General features: G+C 36.7%; 1 protein-coding gene and 1 long non-coding RNA gene across 3 annotated transcripts in view; one reads left to right on the top strand and one right to left on the bottom strand.

Moving 5' to 3' along the window:
- The window catches only part of NAA15 (N-alpha-acetyltransferase 15, NatA auxiliary subunit), an 85,745-nt gene extending 81,339 nt beyond the window's left edge, over nucleotides 1-4,406 (top strand). The window contains exons 18-20 of one of the 2 annotated variants that reach the window (XM_045986747.1): nucleotides 923-1,066; nucleotides 2,025-2,122; nucleotides 3,820-4,406. In XM_045986747.1, coding sequence (XP_045842703.1) covers nucleotides 923-1,066; nucleotides 2,025-2,122; nucleotides 3,820-4,020 — 443 coding nt within the window. In that variant the 3' untranslated portion in view covers nucleotides 4,021-4,406. Of the gene's footprint in view, nucleotides 1-919; nucleotides 1,067-2,024; nucleotides 2,123-3,819 lie in introns of both variants that reach the window. The other variant, XM_045986743.1, reaches the window with a different exon arrangement.
- A 584-nt stretch (nucleotides 4,407-4,990) lies between these two features.
- Nucleotides 4,991-16,171, bottom strand: part of LOC123930583 — a 34,089-nt gene continuing 22,908 nt past the window's right edge. Inside the window, exons 2-3 of the long non-coding RNA XR_006816119.1 lie at nucleotides 15,857-15,980; nucleotides 4,991-7,193 (exon numbers count right to left, since the gene is read on the bottom strand). This is a non-coding gene — a long non-coding RNA (uncharacterized LOC123930583). The remainder of the gene's footprint in view (nucleotides 7,194-15,856; nucleotides 15,981-16,171) is intronic.

Below are 16,171 nucleotides of genomic sequence, written 5' to 3'. Positions count from 1 at the left end.
TATTTTCAATCTATGACAAAAGTAATAATAATTTGTCAAATTATATATTTACCTATTACATAATTAGCTCTTTTATATATAACCTTTCTTTACTGTGATCATTTGAGGTTAGGTATTTCCTCAATTTTACAGATCAAGAAATAAGTCAGAGAGGTTGTGACTTGTCCAAGCCTAGATCCATACCCAGGTCTATCTGGCTCAAAGCTTCAGACTATCTCCCTATACCAAAATAATGATGAAAAAAAGCACACTAAAATTCAGTCAGTGTTTGGAGCGGGGGGGTCAGCTTTTCCATCTCTAAATCCCAAGCCCTGGGAATGTGATTATTACTAGCATGTAGTCATTATAGGAAAATACTTTGTTGATCCTTTAGAATTTATTATATAGTGATAACTCAGTTTAAATAGCCCCTGCAAATAAAGGTCAATGAAGTCAGTCATGTTGTCTTTTAAAATTGTTAAGTTTTGTAATGCCTTACTTGGGTATAGAAGATGGAGGTGAGGAAAATTCTATTGTCTTCAGCACTGCATAATTGCTGTGACAGTATTTATCAGGTAGGTGTCATCAAAGCCCCTACTTTACAGACTTGATTTGAAGTTGAGGGGGGCAGCCCTTTGGGCTTGGAAGGCTACAGAATTACATCTTTCATTATCTGTTTTGCTTTCTGTTTTTTTCTGAAAATCAGTCATTTATCAATGAAATGTCTTTGAATGCTATTAGAAAATCATTAGATTATTCTGCTGACACACATTCTCTACATTTATATAATAAGCTCTTTAAACGTTGAATTATAAGTAGGTTCATCTAGCTTTTACATGTAATTGCTGTATTTCATCAGACTCTTCCACAGATTTTTTAACTTCTGCAAACTGTATCAGAGTATCTAACTACTAATTAAGTTTGCTTTTAATTTGTTCAGCAGTGTGTGAAAGTAAAGATTTACCTGATACAGTTAGAACAGTATTAAAACAAGAAATGAATCGTCTTTTTGGAGCAACGAATCCAAAGAATTTTAATGAAACTTTTCTGAAAAGGAATTCTGATTCTTTGCCACACAGATTATCAGGTAATCACGTTATTTTCTTTTTATCTTAACCTTCTAAAACAATTTCAGTTTTTATCATAATGGATCAGTGACAAGGTTACATATTTCTTGTGGAAGAGGTATTGCAATTATCTCACATTCTAGTCTTATGAAAATAGGCAGCTTAAATATGCTTCCTATAAACTTTTAAATCTTTTAGGCAAAATTATTACTGTGCAACAAGGTCAGTAGTTTTTCCTGGTTCAGCATCGTCTTTACAACAAAGCAAGTATACTGCGTTTAGCTGTATATTACATATAGTGAAGGTGGGAGGAACATTCTGTTTTTTTTTCCTTTCTCCTTTCAGTGTGTTTTTAAAATTCACTTGGATGTGACCATCATCTTTTACTTCTCATGCTTATATAAGATATTAAACTAAACAATGCAGAACACTTGAAACCTTTTCACAGGCAGGGGTCCGTGCTAGCATTCCAGAGTCTGGACTTGATGGGACCGTGTGAGTAGTGCATTAGTAGGATACTTTTAGAATACCTGGCTAAGAACACCAGCAGCTTTGTATGCCTTTGTGGAATTCTGAATTCAGCTTTTTGGCCCATACCATCAAGGTTGGATGTCTCCTTCCCACATCCCCAGCCCCATCACATTTAGTAGAGTATTCCCCTCAGCCCCAAATTATGTTCATTTTAAAAAGAAAACTATCCATGGTTCCGCTACACAAACACAACTATTATTAGAATATTTTATTTCTTCATAGTTTTTTTTTACTTTCATCCTAGTTAAGCTATTTTTGGTCTATCAGAGTTTTTTTAAACAGTGTTTCAAATGACTGTTCCTATTTTTCTAATAAAGTGCCTCACTGAGTACACATATATTTTTAGTGTTACATTTTTAGAGTTACATTTTATATTTGAACAGATAGAGGATAAGATGCTGATTTTACTTTGAAATAAAACAGATTTCCTTTTTACTTCTCCTTTAGCTGCCAAAATGGTATATTATTTAGATCCTTCTAGTCAGAAGCGAGCTGTAGAGTTGGCAACAACGCTTGATGAATCCCTCACTAACAGAAACCTCCAGGTAAAGAGTTTCTCGTAATCTCTATTAAGAGTACCTGATTACTTCTCTATTTCTCTTTTAAGGAGAATTTCTCTTTTCGCAAAGAGAATAATTTTTACCCAGGTAACTGTTTTTTGTTATTTATGCATACTGTTTACCAAACCATTATGAATACATATCAGAAACTAACCTTATCTTAAATTTATGTAGGATTGTCTGTGTGTGCATGCACACATAGCAGGCTACCTGGCATTCAAGAGCTAGTTCACATCTGTTACTTATTTTTTTCTAGATAAATGTTTTAGTAAAATCATATATATATATTCAATAGTTAATTTTAGATTTTACTTCATTCATATCTGTGCATTTTTTTAAAGATTTATTTATTTTAGAGAGCGTGTGTATGTAAGTTGGGGAGAGGGGCAGAGGGGGAGGGAGAATTCCAAGCGGGGCAGCTCAGTCTCACCACCCCGAGATCATGGACCCAGCCCAAATCAGGAGTTGGATGCCCATCCGACTGAGCCACCTAGGTGCCACCATATCTGCATTTTTGAGCAAGCAGTGGTCTCTGTGAGGCTCTTTTTTTAAAATTTATTTACTGAGGGAGTGCGCATGCATGCACACAGGAGTTGGGAGGTACAGAGGAAGAAGACAATCAAGCAGACTCTGAATGATCCCCATGCAGGGCTGGATAGTACCACCCAAGATCACTACCTGAGCTGAAACCAAGAGTCATTCGCTTAACTGACTGAAGCACGCAAGCGCCCCCTCAGTGAAGATTCTGACATATTGAAGATGCATATGCCAGGGGTCAAATTAAAACACTCGTTTCATAACTTGGAACATGAGATTAAATAGAGTAAAAGCTACATGGATGTCTTGCAAAATACAGATTCTAGCTTAGACTAAAAACAAAGGACATAGTGTTACTTCCTGTGATAATTAGCCAGATAAAATAAGCATTCGATATATTGCTTTAATAGCAAAGGAAGTAAATACCTTCAAGAAACATTTGACTTGTTGATTGCTAATATTTTAATTCATCATTTAGATTAGAACATTTCTAGAGTGGCAAAGTTGTTGGATACTGTATATCTGCAAACTACATGTTTTTTCAGGTGAAAAGATAAAACATAGGAAATGCAAGTCAACATAAGATATTTTAAAATATAAGAAGGTATACCAAGGGGTTTGAATGAAATAGTTGTCAGTTTTGATGAACAAATTTTTCTTGTGTATATGCTCTTTGGTTTGAGACTTCCTTTCCTGCTTCGTTAGTAGAAAAACCTACAATTTGAATACAAGGGTGAAAAGCAATGTTTGACACTGCCAACTATCTCTAAGCCTCTTAAAAAACAAAACAAAACTGTGAAAGGTATAAGTAACCGATGTTACCATAGAAATTTTTGCATTTATATATAGGGCCAGCCTGGGCTGAGGCAGGGTTTCCACTTAGGTTTGAGCACATGCTTAGAGTGAGTGGGTCTTTAAATGCAGCACCCTACACACTTTGCTTGCCCAACAAAATTCATCCTTTTGTGTAAACCCTGCAATTCCAAAGAAACTAATTCTTATGGGATATATGTGTGAGTGAAATGCTTTTGTGTATCTTAAATACGTGTGTTTTAGAAAATCTGTGGATAATGAAATGCCTAATGGATTCACAGTACAAACTTCTTCTTTGACAAGTTATAACATGACCTTTTCTCTTTCTTTAGACTTGTATGGAGGTATTAGAAGCCTTGTGTGATGGTAGCCTAGGAGACTGTAAAGAAGCTGCTGAAGTTTATAGAGCAAATTGTCATAAGCTTTTCCCCTATGCTTTGGCTTTCATGCCTCCTGGATATGAAGAGGATATGAAGATCACAGTTAATGGAGATAGTTCTGCAGAAACTGAAGAACTGGCCAATGAAATTTGAACATCATTAAACAAGCAATTGGAATGACTTTGGACCATATCTAGTGTATAATATTTTTGTCACGCACCTGCTGCATTGCTCTAACTTACACAGAATGAGAAGAGTAAATGTTCTTGCCTTCAAATAGTGTTTTACTTTTTTTTATCCTGCTGAAAAAATATATATAAAATATCTAACATATTACAGGATATAGGTTCAGTTTCTTAAAAAATTAAAAGCTGCTAAAATTGAGGGATTAAAAGAAGATACCTTATTCTATTCCTACCTACCCACCCATGTTTTTTAACTAATTTATATAAAATCTGGAGGCTGTTACAGCTAACAAAGCAGGTGTGTGGCAGAAATATTACTTTAAAATTTGTCTTGTGAGATTTTACTATATCTCAGACAGCAAAAACGCTGTTTTAGCACTGGATTCTTTCACTGAGCACAAAGAGTTGTTGGGGCTTTAGCATCTGACTGATTTTGTTACGGGGTTGATTCTGACCATAGGAAGTATGCAATGTGAATCACTATTTACAGAGAAACCTACAACAGATGCTTGATGTTGTAGAAGCTGGGACATATAGATACCAAGCAGAACTATAAGAAACCTAGAGGGTGTTCAATACGCTTGTTGTGTTTCCAAAATTCACTGTACATGATCAGTTCGGTGTTCTTGTACCACAGTTTTTAACTGAAGGAACCAGTTGGAACAATCTCAATTTTAACTAAAACTTGAAGAACTAAAATAGCAATGCAAACCTTTCAGCATTGTTTTGGCCAAACTTGTTAAAACTGTAATGCAAGAACCAAATGCACTGTGATGTGGCACCAACTAATTAGCACGCATGAATTTTTTCACCCAAGAGTGAAAAAAGAAAATCTACCGTGGCTTGAAGTTAAAGAGCAGAACTCCTGACTACCATTCTATGACTGATCAAGAGACTAATAGTTTAAAACCTCAGCAGGCCTTGTTCACGATATGCAGAAAAAAAGTGCTGCAGTTTAGATACCTCTGGAATTTTTCCACAGTGTCACAGGTTTGTAATACTTGAAGCCCTACATTTCTAAGAATATATTTCTTGCTCAGTCGTTTCAGGCAAGCCCAAGACTTTGTAATTTTTAAAGGGCCCAAGATTTTTTTTTCAATAACAGACCAGCTTCTTTTTCCTGCAGTTACAGATGTAATTTCCTTTTTGTTGTCAAACATAAGGTACCAAATATGATGCAATAAATTGTTTTGAAAAACAGTTGTGTGAATATTTCAACTAATCTGTGTTGGGCTTCTGTGAAAATACACAGGTGGAAACAGAGGTGCAAGCCAGAGGCAATGTAACGTGTTAAACAACTAGTGCTGATGGGAGCGTTTAGGATGGGCCAAGTGCCGATGTCAGGGGAACTCCGTAATGCAGGTGTAGTGCCGCTCCTGCATTAAGATTACATTGAGGGCTAGGATGGTGGCAGGTACTATGAATGTAATTCCTAACTCATCATTTGAAAGGAAAACTGAAAACTGCAATTTTGATGGAGAAAACGAGCCTTAAAATGTTAAACCTATATACTGAGAACCGGCCTCAGGCTCAATATTCTCATTGCGTTTGCAAGATCCGAGCAAATTAAGTGACTCAATTGTATATATAATTGACCTTTTTGTGGTACTTTAAGTTTATAAGATGTATATTCTAAAGGGAATTTTCAGGAGACCTTCTGCTCCTACTGACTGAACAGTTGTGCTAAACTCACCTTTCATAGTACGTGACCTGCATTCCGCGTCCCAGTCTAACGAATTAGTGATGTAAAACGAAGTACAAACTGAACTCCAGTGCTTTGTTATGTTTTCTTAACTGGCCCTGTCTCAGGAACATCTTAACAGATGGCAAAAAAAACAAACAAACAAACTTTTTTTCAACTTCTCCTATGAGTGGCAACTGAAGTTCTTATTGTTGGGAAAGAACACTAGTGCTACCTCTGCCACTACTGAGGTGTTGGGAGGAGGCACCAGCCATATAATAGGGGGTATATGTGTGAATTATGTTTAAACTCTACTGTATATTGAAATGAAATTCATATATTTGTCTTGATAATGTTCAAATGATGTAGATTGTCTTAGAATGAAAATTCATAAATACTCAGAACTCTTAATGCAGATGCCACCCGTGAGGAGCTAAATTCCTAACATGTATATTGTACTCCAACCCAATTTTACTGGAACTATTGAATAAATATTTTATTTTCTTTCAGGTTTACTTGATAGTGGATACATTGTCTGGTGTCAGAAGATCTTGACAGGGTTCATTTTATGTCCAGACAGCAACCCTAAAGCATTGTACTGTACTGTCTTGCTCTGAGTAGTATCAACTGGATCATCTCACATTTGCCTCATTCACTCTATTAATTCCAAATGATACTGTGGGGGAAAACAGGGTTAGAAAAACAAGTGGGGGAGGGGGAATGCAGTGATGTTGTATTCTAAACAAGTGCCTTATGTTTATTGCTGAGAACTGGTGTTATCAACCCTTTTCAGAAGAAAGGGTCCCTTGACCTGTATTAACATAGGAAAGTAAAGTTATTTTTGTTTTTCTTTATATTTACTACTCTTGTCATTTCTCATTTAAAAATTAAATTCTGACTAGGTTAGTTTACTCAGCTTTAATTAGATGGTTGAGTCCTATATTTTCAACATTTTTCTATATTTGTTATGCACAAAGTGTGATCTATAATAGTATGGCTAAAAGTAGTCCCAATATTAGGGAATAGCTTTTCTGTGGGTTTTATCAGGCCCTTGTTTTCCAGTGATGTTTGTACTCCATGGTGTGTTGCTGTTAGAGCTGTGAAATTAAAGCTGTGATTGTAAGAGGAGGCCAGAAATTGTGGTCTAGTTTCAGGTGGTGATAAATTCAGGGAAGTCTCTCTCCTGCACAGTTTCTAGGAATATTCCAGTTGCCATGTGTAGAGTCTGTTTAGGAAAAGGTAAAAAGTGAAGTGTTAAATTTTCTTACAAGATAACATGTATACTTAGTAACTATGAGCCTTAAATTTTGAAATAACTAAGAAATGAGTTCCAAGAACGACTGACCTGTCAGATGGAAGGTAGTCTTCATGTTCTAGCTCATGCTCCACTTCAAGTTATAGGCAAGCTTTCTTGATGCCATCCAGCTACCATCTAAACTTTGTTGAATCCACTGCCAAAACTAAATTAAAAACAAAGTCGCGTGAAATGGCTGTATTGCCCCATAAGGAGCTGAAACCTTAGGTTTTGTTCCAATTTTGATGATTAAGAAATCTCACTACTTGTAGCAATAAAACATTTTTGGAAAAGGCCATTGTTCTTTATTGAATTGCACTTTCACCTTTTTTAGTATGCAGCCTACAGGGTGGATGTTAAAAGTATTGGTAGTGTGCAGAAGGTTCGGGAGAAAATGCTCGCTTCAATAAGCAGAAGAGTATCTTACATACATAGGTTATACAGCTGCGTTAATACTGCTACTACCTCCATCAAGATCTACTCCTTTAATGATGACAAAGATGGGCAGGAAGAAAGGGAGCAGTATGTGTAGAAAGTGGGTCTTCACGGTTTGCAGCCTCAGTTTATCCAATTGCCTTTGAAATGACACCATCTTGGGATTGTAGCCAGAAGAAAAAATTGGTACTGTTTATATCGGAATTTTTACTAAATTATCAATGATAGTCAAGCTTGCAATATTAATGTTCAGTGCTCTTCCTAGAGTGCTAGATGCCAAAAACAATATGGACTGTTTGAAGGTGGCTTGTAAAGCAAAAGTGAAGTTGGTACTTGGCAGTCTAACAAAGACTGTAATGTAGTTCTTGTATTTTTTATATTAGGCTTTGTGTCTATTTTAACAGTCTGTATTATTTCACACAGGTGGTACGATTCTTAACTAAAAAATAGTGATCTTGAGCCTGAATATGTGATGAAAATTTTCCTGTGATATATATTCCGCTGTTGCTAAATCAGCTTGGTCTCAGTAAGTTCAAATTATCCTCTCGTTTAGAAACAACATAGGAGCAAAGAGATTTTGGAAATATGATTTGGGTCCCCTGACTTCCTTTCAGCTAATAATTACATTTGCCTTCTATATCTTTTTGTGCATTGTCTTAACAAAAAAGAAGCCTTTCTCCACACCATTCTGTGTTATCTTTCCAGTCTACTATAGTTTCCTAACGGGCTTTTATGAACTTGCGACTTGTTTAATATGCAAGTTTACTAGGTCCATTGCTTAATGCTTGATGCTTCGTCACAACTGAGATAGGTGCTGGGTTTTCTAAAGTGTTTTTCCAGAACTCTGGTGTTTCTTCATTAATAATGAGTAATTAAATTAGCTACAACTTTTTTCCTTTCTTCCAAACTACTTACTTGCCTTCTAGTAGACTACTATTTGATATCTTTAAAGATGAAAAGGGAGTCATTTAAAGAAGTAAAAAATAAACATCTCCCAGAACTTATACTTTGAAGTTCTGAACTATGGATATACAAAATACTAATTCTTCCCTTCATTAACTTCTAATAAAATTTACTATGCATTAATAACAGTAGTAGAAGTATTCAGAAACGTATTCAGCTGGCATTTTTTACTGTTAAGCATAATTTGCTTAGATCTGATTTAGAGTGTTCCCATTCATCTTGTGCTTCTCTCGGTCTTTGGGAATTTCCTCAAAATACCACAGATCATTATATTTTACTTATTCTAAATACATTTCTCACATCTAATTTTTGTTTCTTTCCTGTAGTTTGTCAATGGAATGGTTGTGACTGGCCTTGTAGGAAGCAGATGACTGGAGGACCATCCTCTTAACTTTTTCAGTTGCCTGTTCATTGTCGCATAAGTTAGCAGTGAATCTACTCATCCTTCATGTCTTTAGCAACCAGCCACCCAGGTAACATCCCATCCCGTGAAATTAAGTCACTACAGAGTTTGTCATTCAGTGGTTGCTTTTCATCTTTCCAACATTTTAAAAGGATTTGGTAACACACACACCAACCACCTATCTAGAGAGCTCTGTTGTCTATAGCCTACTGTCTCTACTTTTAATCATTAGGGGTAGGATCTGCAATGGTTAGCTCTAGTCACATGACCTACAGCCGGTGTTCATCACAAGGAGAAGTTGTGGGCCACAGTTGATCTCAGGGTAGGCAATTAATCCTTTTGTGTCATAAATTTAACCCTGTTTATTAAAATCTTGGGCACTATTTAAAAAAAAACAACTCTCAAAACCTGGGCCTACCTGCAGAGATTCTGATTTGAATGATCTGGAGTCAGGCCTGGGCATGGGTCATCATCTCCTTTCCCCCACACCCCACAGTGATTTTAAGGTGTAGTCAACATTGAGGACCACTGTCCTTGAAATTTAAAATATTTTATAGTACTGAGTTTTTTCCTTGGCTTGAAGAAGGAAGCAACTATGTAAGTGCAAAAAGATGAACTTTCCCCCATCTTAACATTAAGAGGAAGAACTTAGGTTTGAATTTTCTGTCAAGACCTTTATCAGGCTTCTGTCAAGACTCTTCAAAGTCTGTGACGGACTTTTCCCTACTTAAATCATGCTACTATTGTACTACCAGAGATGCTGGTATTCAAAGAAAAAAAAATCACTTAATAGTTTTATTGGATGTCATGGTAACTTGTCTTCATTGAAGCAAGTTTTAAAACATAATTGCCATGGATAGATAGATGCTTGAATTTTTGATTGGATGAGTACCAAGCAGAGCATGGACTTTTAAATAAGAATGGGTGCTAGATAGTACTCCCTGGAAATCCATGCATACCTAACCCCCAATCAAATACATGTTTGTTTGTTTTTTTCTCCCTAAAGGACATTTTATATAAATGAGTGGATTACTGTTACAGATCAGATGTGAAAGGAATTATGATTCTTGGAAAGACAGAATAAAGCTAAGTGTTGGCCTGTTAGTGTAGAACCTGGAAAGGAGATTTACATAACATGCAGTCCTGTATCAAACTAAAACCTGCTTTGTGAGATCTGTTGAAATAACATTCTGGGTAGATAACCCAAAACTATCCAATCTAGTGGTTTTTTTTTGTTTTTTGTTTTTTGTTTTTTAAGTAAAATAGGAATTGTTTTATAGACAAGCCTCAATTCTGTCTAGCTTGTTCTTGGCTGGTTAAAGGATTTGATAAACAAGTCTGGTTTTAACACAGTTCATCACCATTCTTGAGTTCCTGGAGGTAGATGATCTTCCCTCACCTTTGCAAACCAGAAAATCTAAATTGTTTTAGTCTCTTCACATAGAAGCCTGGCCTTATGTGTTAGTTACTTTTCTCTGATCCTTGTGACTAAATGCCCACTTTGTGGCTTGGTATAATAGCGTGATGTAGTTGAGAACATAAGCTTTTAGGTGAGACAGAACTAGGTTTAATTCCTGGTTCAGTTCCCTTAGGCAAGATAGTAAGAATTTCTAGTTCATAGTTGTTGGAAGGATTAAGTAACATATATACTGTATAGAAAATGATTAGCACAAGGCCCGACCTGACCTAAGCATTCATTATAAATACTATTATTTGCAAAAGGATGTTCTTTTCTGTTTGAGTATTCGACTTGGTTATCCTTATTTGTTGACTGTAGTACATTGGGCCAGCATATTCAGGAATAGTTTATAATCTTTATCTGGATACTGACAGCTCAGTTTTAAATTTTTTTCCCTAGTATTTTATTTCACATGAGAACTTTACATTGTTTTGCCTTTTCTCACAGAAAACACCACCTGTAATACCCGCATCCTTCAGTGATCATTTTGACATTCATGGAAACTTTTACTAGTGTTAGTGAACTTGACAAATTTCTGCAGTTTAAAGTTATTTAGAAGGTGTGGATTTAGGCCAGTTTCAGTGTCCTTCCAGTGTCTATCCACTAGTTAATGAATGCCTACTACCCCCAGGAATTGTGCTTCATATTGGAAATAGATGATATAGTCCTTGCTCTCACATTTTTTACAGGCTAGTAAAGGAGACAAATCAAGAAATGAGTGCAGCAGCAATTTATAGGCCCCCTATTCTTTTTGAATTGGCTAGGAAAAGCTTGGCAGAATATTCCCTAGAGCTTGGAAAGATAAAGACCAGTTTCCTAGACATATAGTAGGTAGCATGTACCTAAAGGCACAGATACATAAAACATGTATTCAGGGACTATGTAAACTAGTGAGAATAGAATCTAGGTAATGAGGCTGGGGCTCAGATTAAAGTGTGTTATATGATTTACTAGAAGGTTTGATTTGGCTTTGTGTAAACAGGGGACAGTTATTGAAGAGGGAAGGGTAAGTGAGAGAATTCTCCTAGCATTGTGATCATGAGGGCGGGAAGAAAGATTGGAGGTGCCAAAGCTAATCAAAACACTCAAGTTGAGCTAATGAAGAATAGCTATCACTGAGTTCTTACTGTATGCCGAGCAATGTAGGGAGCACTTCGCATTTGTTAGCTCATTTAATCCTTGAAGAGACCACATGATGTAGATATTGTTCCCATTTAACAGAAAACTTGATTATAATTTGCTCATGGTCACACAGTTTATAAGTGATAAAAATCTGCATGCAAGCCCAGGTGCGTCTAACTCCAAAGTGCTTGTTTCTGATCAGGATAACCTCTGGCAAAAAGTGGTAAGGACAACAACAGTAAGTATGGGGAGGAGAGCAAGATACAAGAGATGCTAAAAAGGGGGGACTTACGGGTCACCTGGCTGATTCAGTTGGTTAAACATCTGCCTTTGGCTCAGGTCTTGATCCCAGAGTCAGGCTCCCTGCTCTGCAGTAAGTCTGCCCCTCCTCCCATTTGTTCTCCCAGTCTCTCTCCTCTCTCTTCAAATAAATAAAATCTTAAACAAAAACAAACAAACAAAAATCAGCTGACTTGTTGGAGGGGAGAGGGCAGTGGATGAAGTGAAAGTTAATGATGTCCAGCGTTTGGGCATGAAACACTTTGTCTTTGACAGTATCATTAAGCAGTAAGAGTTGGGAAGAAGAAATTGAGGGGGAAAAGAGAGGTCTTTTCAGAACGAATCTTAGTTGTTTATAGGACATGTAAGTCCCATAAGATTAGTAGGCAGCTAGGCATATGGGTCTGAAGTTTAGAAGAGAGGTGACTTGTAGATTTGAGGAATTAGTTGTGAGTAGTGTAACCTGGACAAGACTGCTCAAAAGAGAATAAGCAAAGATGATGACCTACAAATACCAAGAGAAGTGAGTACAGGAAAAGAAACTAACAAAAGAGACCAAGAAATAATAGAAAGTTAGGAGTAGAAGATAATGTTGGGAAATCAAAGTTCTGCAACAATTAGGATCAATGGGGTCAAAATCAAGTTATTAAAATTTGTGTTAGTCAAGATGGTAACATTTTAGAGGTCTGAATATCAGATGTTGGCGGGGATGTTGAAAAACAACATAGAACTCTCAGGTACTGTCTTGGGAGTATAAATTGATAGTCATTATGAGGGCAATTTGGCAATATTTATTTACTAAAATTAAATGTGTGCCTATGAACCAGCAATTCCACTGGGATATACACACACACATATATATGCCCTGTAAATATTCTTACATATTTTCCAGAGAGACATGGAAGAATGTTCATCACAGTATTGTTTATAATAATGAAATTTGGAAATAAAGTGTCTGTAACATAAGAATAAGTTGTGCTATATTTTCATTTAATGGAATGCTGTCCAGTTAAAATGAGTAAGCCAGCATTAAGTGAATTAGTTACCCTCCAAAACAGTTGTGATTTTAAAAAAAAAAGAGCAAGTTAATGGCATATTATATTTCTTATATGTATATTTATTAATGTAAGACAATACTGTGTGGTTTATGGATATATTCATTTAAAGTAAAGTTTTAAAGGGAAGCTTGGCAGCCTCATTCAGTGGAACATGTGACTCTTGATTTGGGGTTGTGAGTTCGAGCCTCACATTGGGTATAGAGATTACTTAAAGATAAAATATTTTTTTAAAAGATTTTATTTATTTATTTATTTATTTATTTATTTATTTATTTATACAGAGATCACAAGTAGGCAGAGAGGCAGGCAGAGGGTGACGGGGGGTGGGGGGAGCAGGCTCCCTGCTGAGCAGAGAGCTTGATGACGGGCTCTATCCCAGGACCCTGAGATCATGACCTGAGCTGAAGGCAGAGGCTTTAACCCACTGAGCCACCCAGGCACCCCTAAAGATAAAATCTTTTAAAAAAAAATAAGTAAAGCTTTAAAAACAGGTTTGGGAATTATAAACCCAAAATTCAAGACCGAGGTTCTCTTTATAGGAGGGAAAGGCACATAGGTAGCCTATACTTTTTATTTATTAAAAAATATTCTTCAATGTGGCAAAACATTAAGATTTGATGTCCTTGTTAATTTGGGTCTATATAAGATAATTTCTTGAAGTTAAATAATTTTATTGATTTTTTAAAAAACAATTTTATTTGTTATACCCCACTTTAAAAATAGGTAGATAAAAATGCCTCTACAACTGAAACAAAATTTCCTCTTTTTAGGGGGGAGGGACAAAAGGAAAGGGGAAGAGAATCTTAAGCAGGCTCCATGCCCAGCACAGAGTCAGACATGGGGCTTGATCTCACAACCCTGAGATGATGACCTGAGCTGAAATCAAGAGTCAGATGGTTAACTGATTAAGCCACCCAGACACCCCAAATTTTGCTTTGGTATTTTTACTGATGTAGCAAGAATGAGAAAATGAAGGGAAGATCACCAGGATATGTGACATAATTTTTCAGGAGGAAAAGTGGCTCCCATAATATCTAAATTTATTACCCTTTGTAATTACTCATATGTAGGCATAATCATGACAGAACATCTCCGAGATGTTAAATGACTTGCTAAGGGAACCCAGCTAATAGTAGTGCAAGTGATGCGTTAGGTATTCAGGTTACAGACCTGTAGATGTTAGAACAGGAACTTGAACCCAGGTTTTTTGTTTCAAGGCAAACAAAACTATGTATAGTGTGTTCCTGGATCCTACTGTTTTGCCCAGAGAGCTATTAGTGAAGTTAAATGTCTTGTGCTATTGAGAAGTCCCTTAGAAGAAAGAATTGTTGAAATGAGATACGGACATTTTCTTAAGTATGCATTTTTATACAGTATCTGTTTATCCCCCCCCCTTTTTAAGATTTTATTTATTTATTTGACAGAGAGAGAGAAATCAGTAGGCAGAGAGGCAGCAGAGAGAGAGGGGGAAGCAGGCTCCCTGTTGAACAGAAAGCCTGATGCAGGAGTTGATCCCAGGACCCTGAGATCATGACTTGAGCCAAAGGTAGAGGCCTAACCCACTGAGCCACCCAGGCGCCCCTATTTATCCCTTTTGATACATACCACATACTTAATGCTGACAGTGCTTTTTGTTTCAGACTTATCTTTTTTTTTTTTTTTTTCCATAAGCCCCTGTTATGCTGGCATTTGGATTTCCTTCTGCAGTGATCACCATCTTTAAGATGGTGAAGATAAATGTTTAAGTTCATTTACCAATTCATAAATTAGAACTACCATCTCTGTATCCCTCAAGTGAAACACAGTATCCTACAAAAGAAACTAGACTAGTGGGTAAGATACTGGCAGTAACATGGTCAAGAGCTGTAGGTTATAGATGTTTTAATTATCAGACATTGCCAGGCTTTCTTGTCTTTGTACCTGGATCATGTTAACCCTTCAAATCTCAATTTTTAAAACCATTTTCTAGGAGATTTCAGCATTCAAGTGGATGATCTGTCAAATACCCAAATTATCACAGTTCCCAGGCCACGTCAACCCATTCCCTTGGCCATAGTTCCTACTTTGTTATCGAATAGTTCTGAGTGATTTCAGTACCCTTCTCCCATCCATATTATCCCCAGTATGCCTGATCAGAATCTCATCAAGAGCTCTATTCCTGTAATACTGCCTTCCAGTTTATTCTTGGTCCCATTTCTTCCACATCTGGCCTTGATCTCTAAATTGGTCACATGACCTGCTCTCTCACCAGTGCTTTCCATCCTCGTCCATATTTTTCCTTTCCTGGTATCTTTTTCCCAAAGCACATTTCTAGAACAGTGCCATATTATGCCTGGCATCAGTATCCTCAATTCCCTTTCTCCTCCATCTGACCTCCAACTCACAATTCTGGATCAATCCTATAATATCTGGCCTTATAAGCCATTCAGCTAAGATACTAGAAACAATCATAAAACCACTATACTTTTATGATTTCCAAACTCATTTTGGTAGTTAACACCACCATTAATGCCTTTGTCTTCTATTTCAGAATGTCTCCATTCTCTTTAAACCCCCTTTTCACTCCTTCGTACTTCAAAATGACATCAGTTATTACTCCCTACTTCACAAAAAATAATGAGACCATATAGTAAAAAAACCTTTCCTTTCACAGCTATAAATTTATTTGTAACCATTCCCCTGCTCCCTTGGTTTCTGAGAAAAGGTGTTTTTTTCAAGGGCCATCTTTTCGGTCTCCTTTGGGACCTGGCTCCAATTTTCTTTCCCCTTCTCTACAAGCTCCTTTTCATTCAGATTGTCATCATGCTCAGATCTCTCAGGTATCATGACTCCTCTCTCCTTTTTTTTAAAGGAATTTTTTTTTAAGATTTTATTTATTTATTTGGCAGAGATCACAAGTAGGCAGAGAGGCAGGCAGAGAGAGAGGAGGAAGCAGGCTCCCTCCTGAGCAGAGAGCCTGTTGTGGGGCTCGATCCCAGGACCCTGAGATCATGACCTGAGCCGAAGGCAGAGGCCTTAACCCACTGAGCCACCCAGGAGCCCCATGACTCTCTCTTTTTAACGCTTATTTCTTTCTGGTTTCTGCCCTCTATCTCTCCTTTCCATCTTACCTCCAAAACATTTTGAAAGAGTGATTCTCTTGAAGTCTATGTCCTCATCTTCCATTTCTTCAACGTGTTCCTTGGCTTCAATTCCCACCATTCTGTGGAAACTAATTTTACTAAGAGATGACGTCTAAAAGCAAAATCTAACATTAGAATTTGTGTTTATAATAGTTTTCAGTAATGGTAATGTTTCCTCTAATTTTTCTTGGGAGGAGTTACTCTTTGACCTGAAGTATAATATTTTAACTGGGGTATAAGGTAAGTACAGATAGATCCTATATTCTTGGTTTCTAATTGTAATACTTTAGCAAGAAAGAAAGC

This window comes from Meles meles, chromosome 2, assembly GCF_922984935.1.
Source record: "Meles meles chromosome 2, mMelMel3.1 paternal haplotype, whole genome shotgun sequence".
In the NCBI taxonomy this organism is placed as follows: domain Eukaryota; kingdom Metazoa; phylum Chordata; class Mammalia; order Carnivora; family Mustelidae; genus Meles; species Meles meles.
Note: the sequence above shows the minus strand (reverse complement) of the source record. Positions and strands in the feature narration are given on the sequence as shown.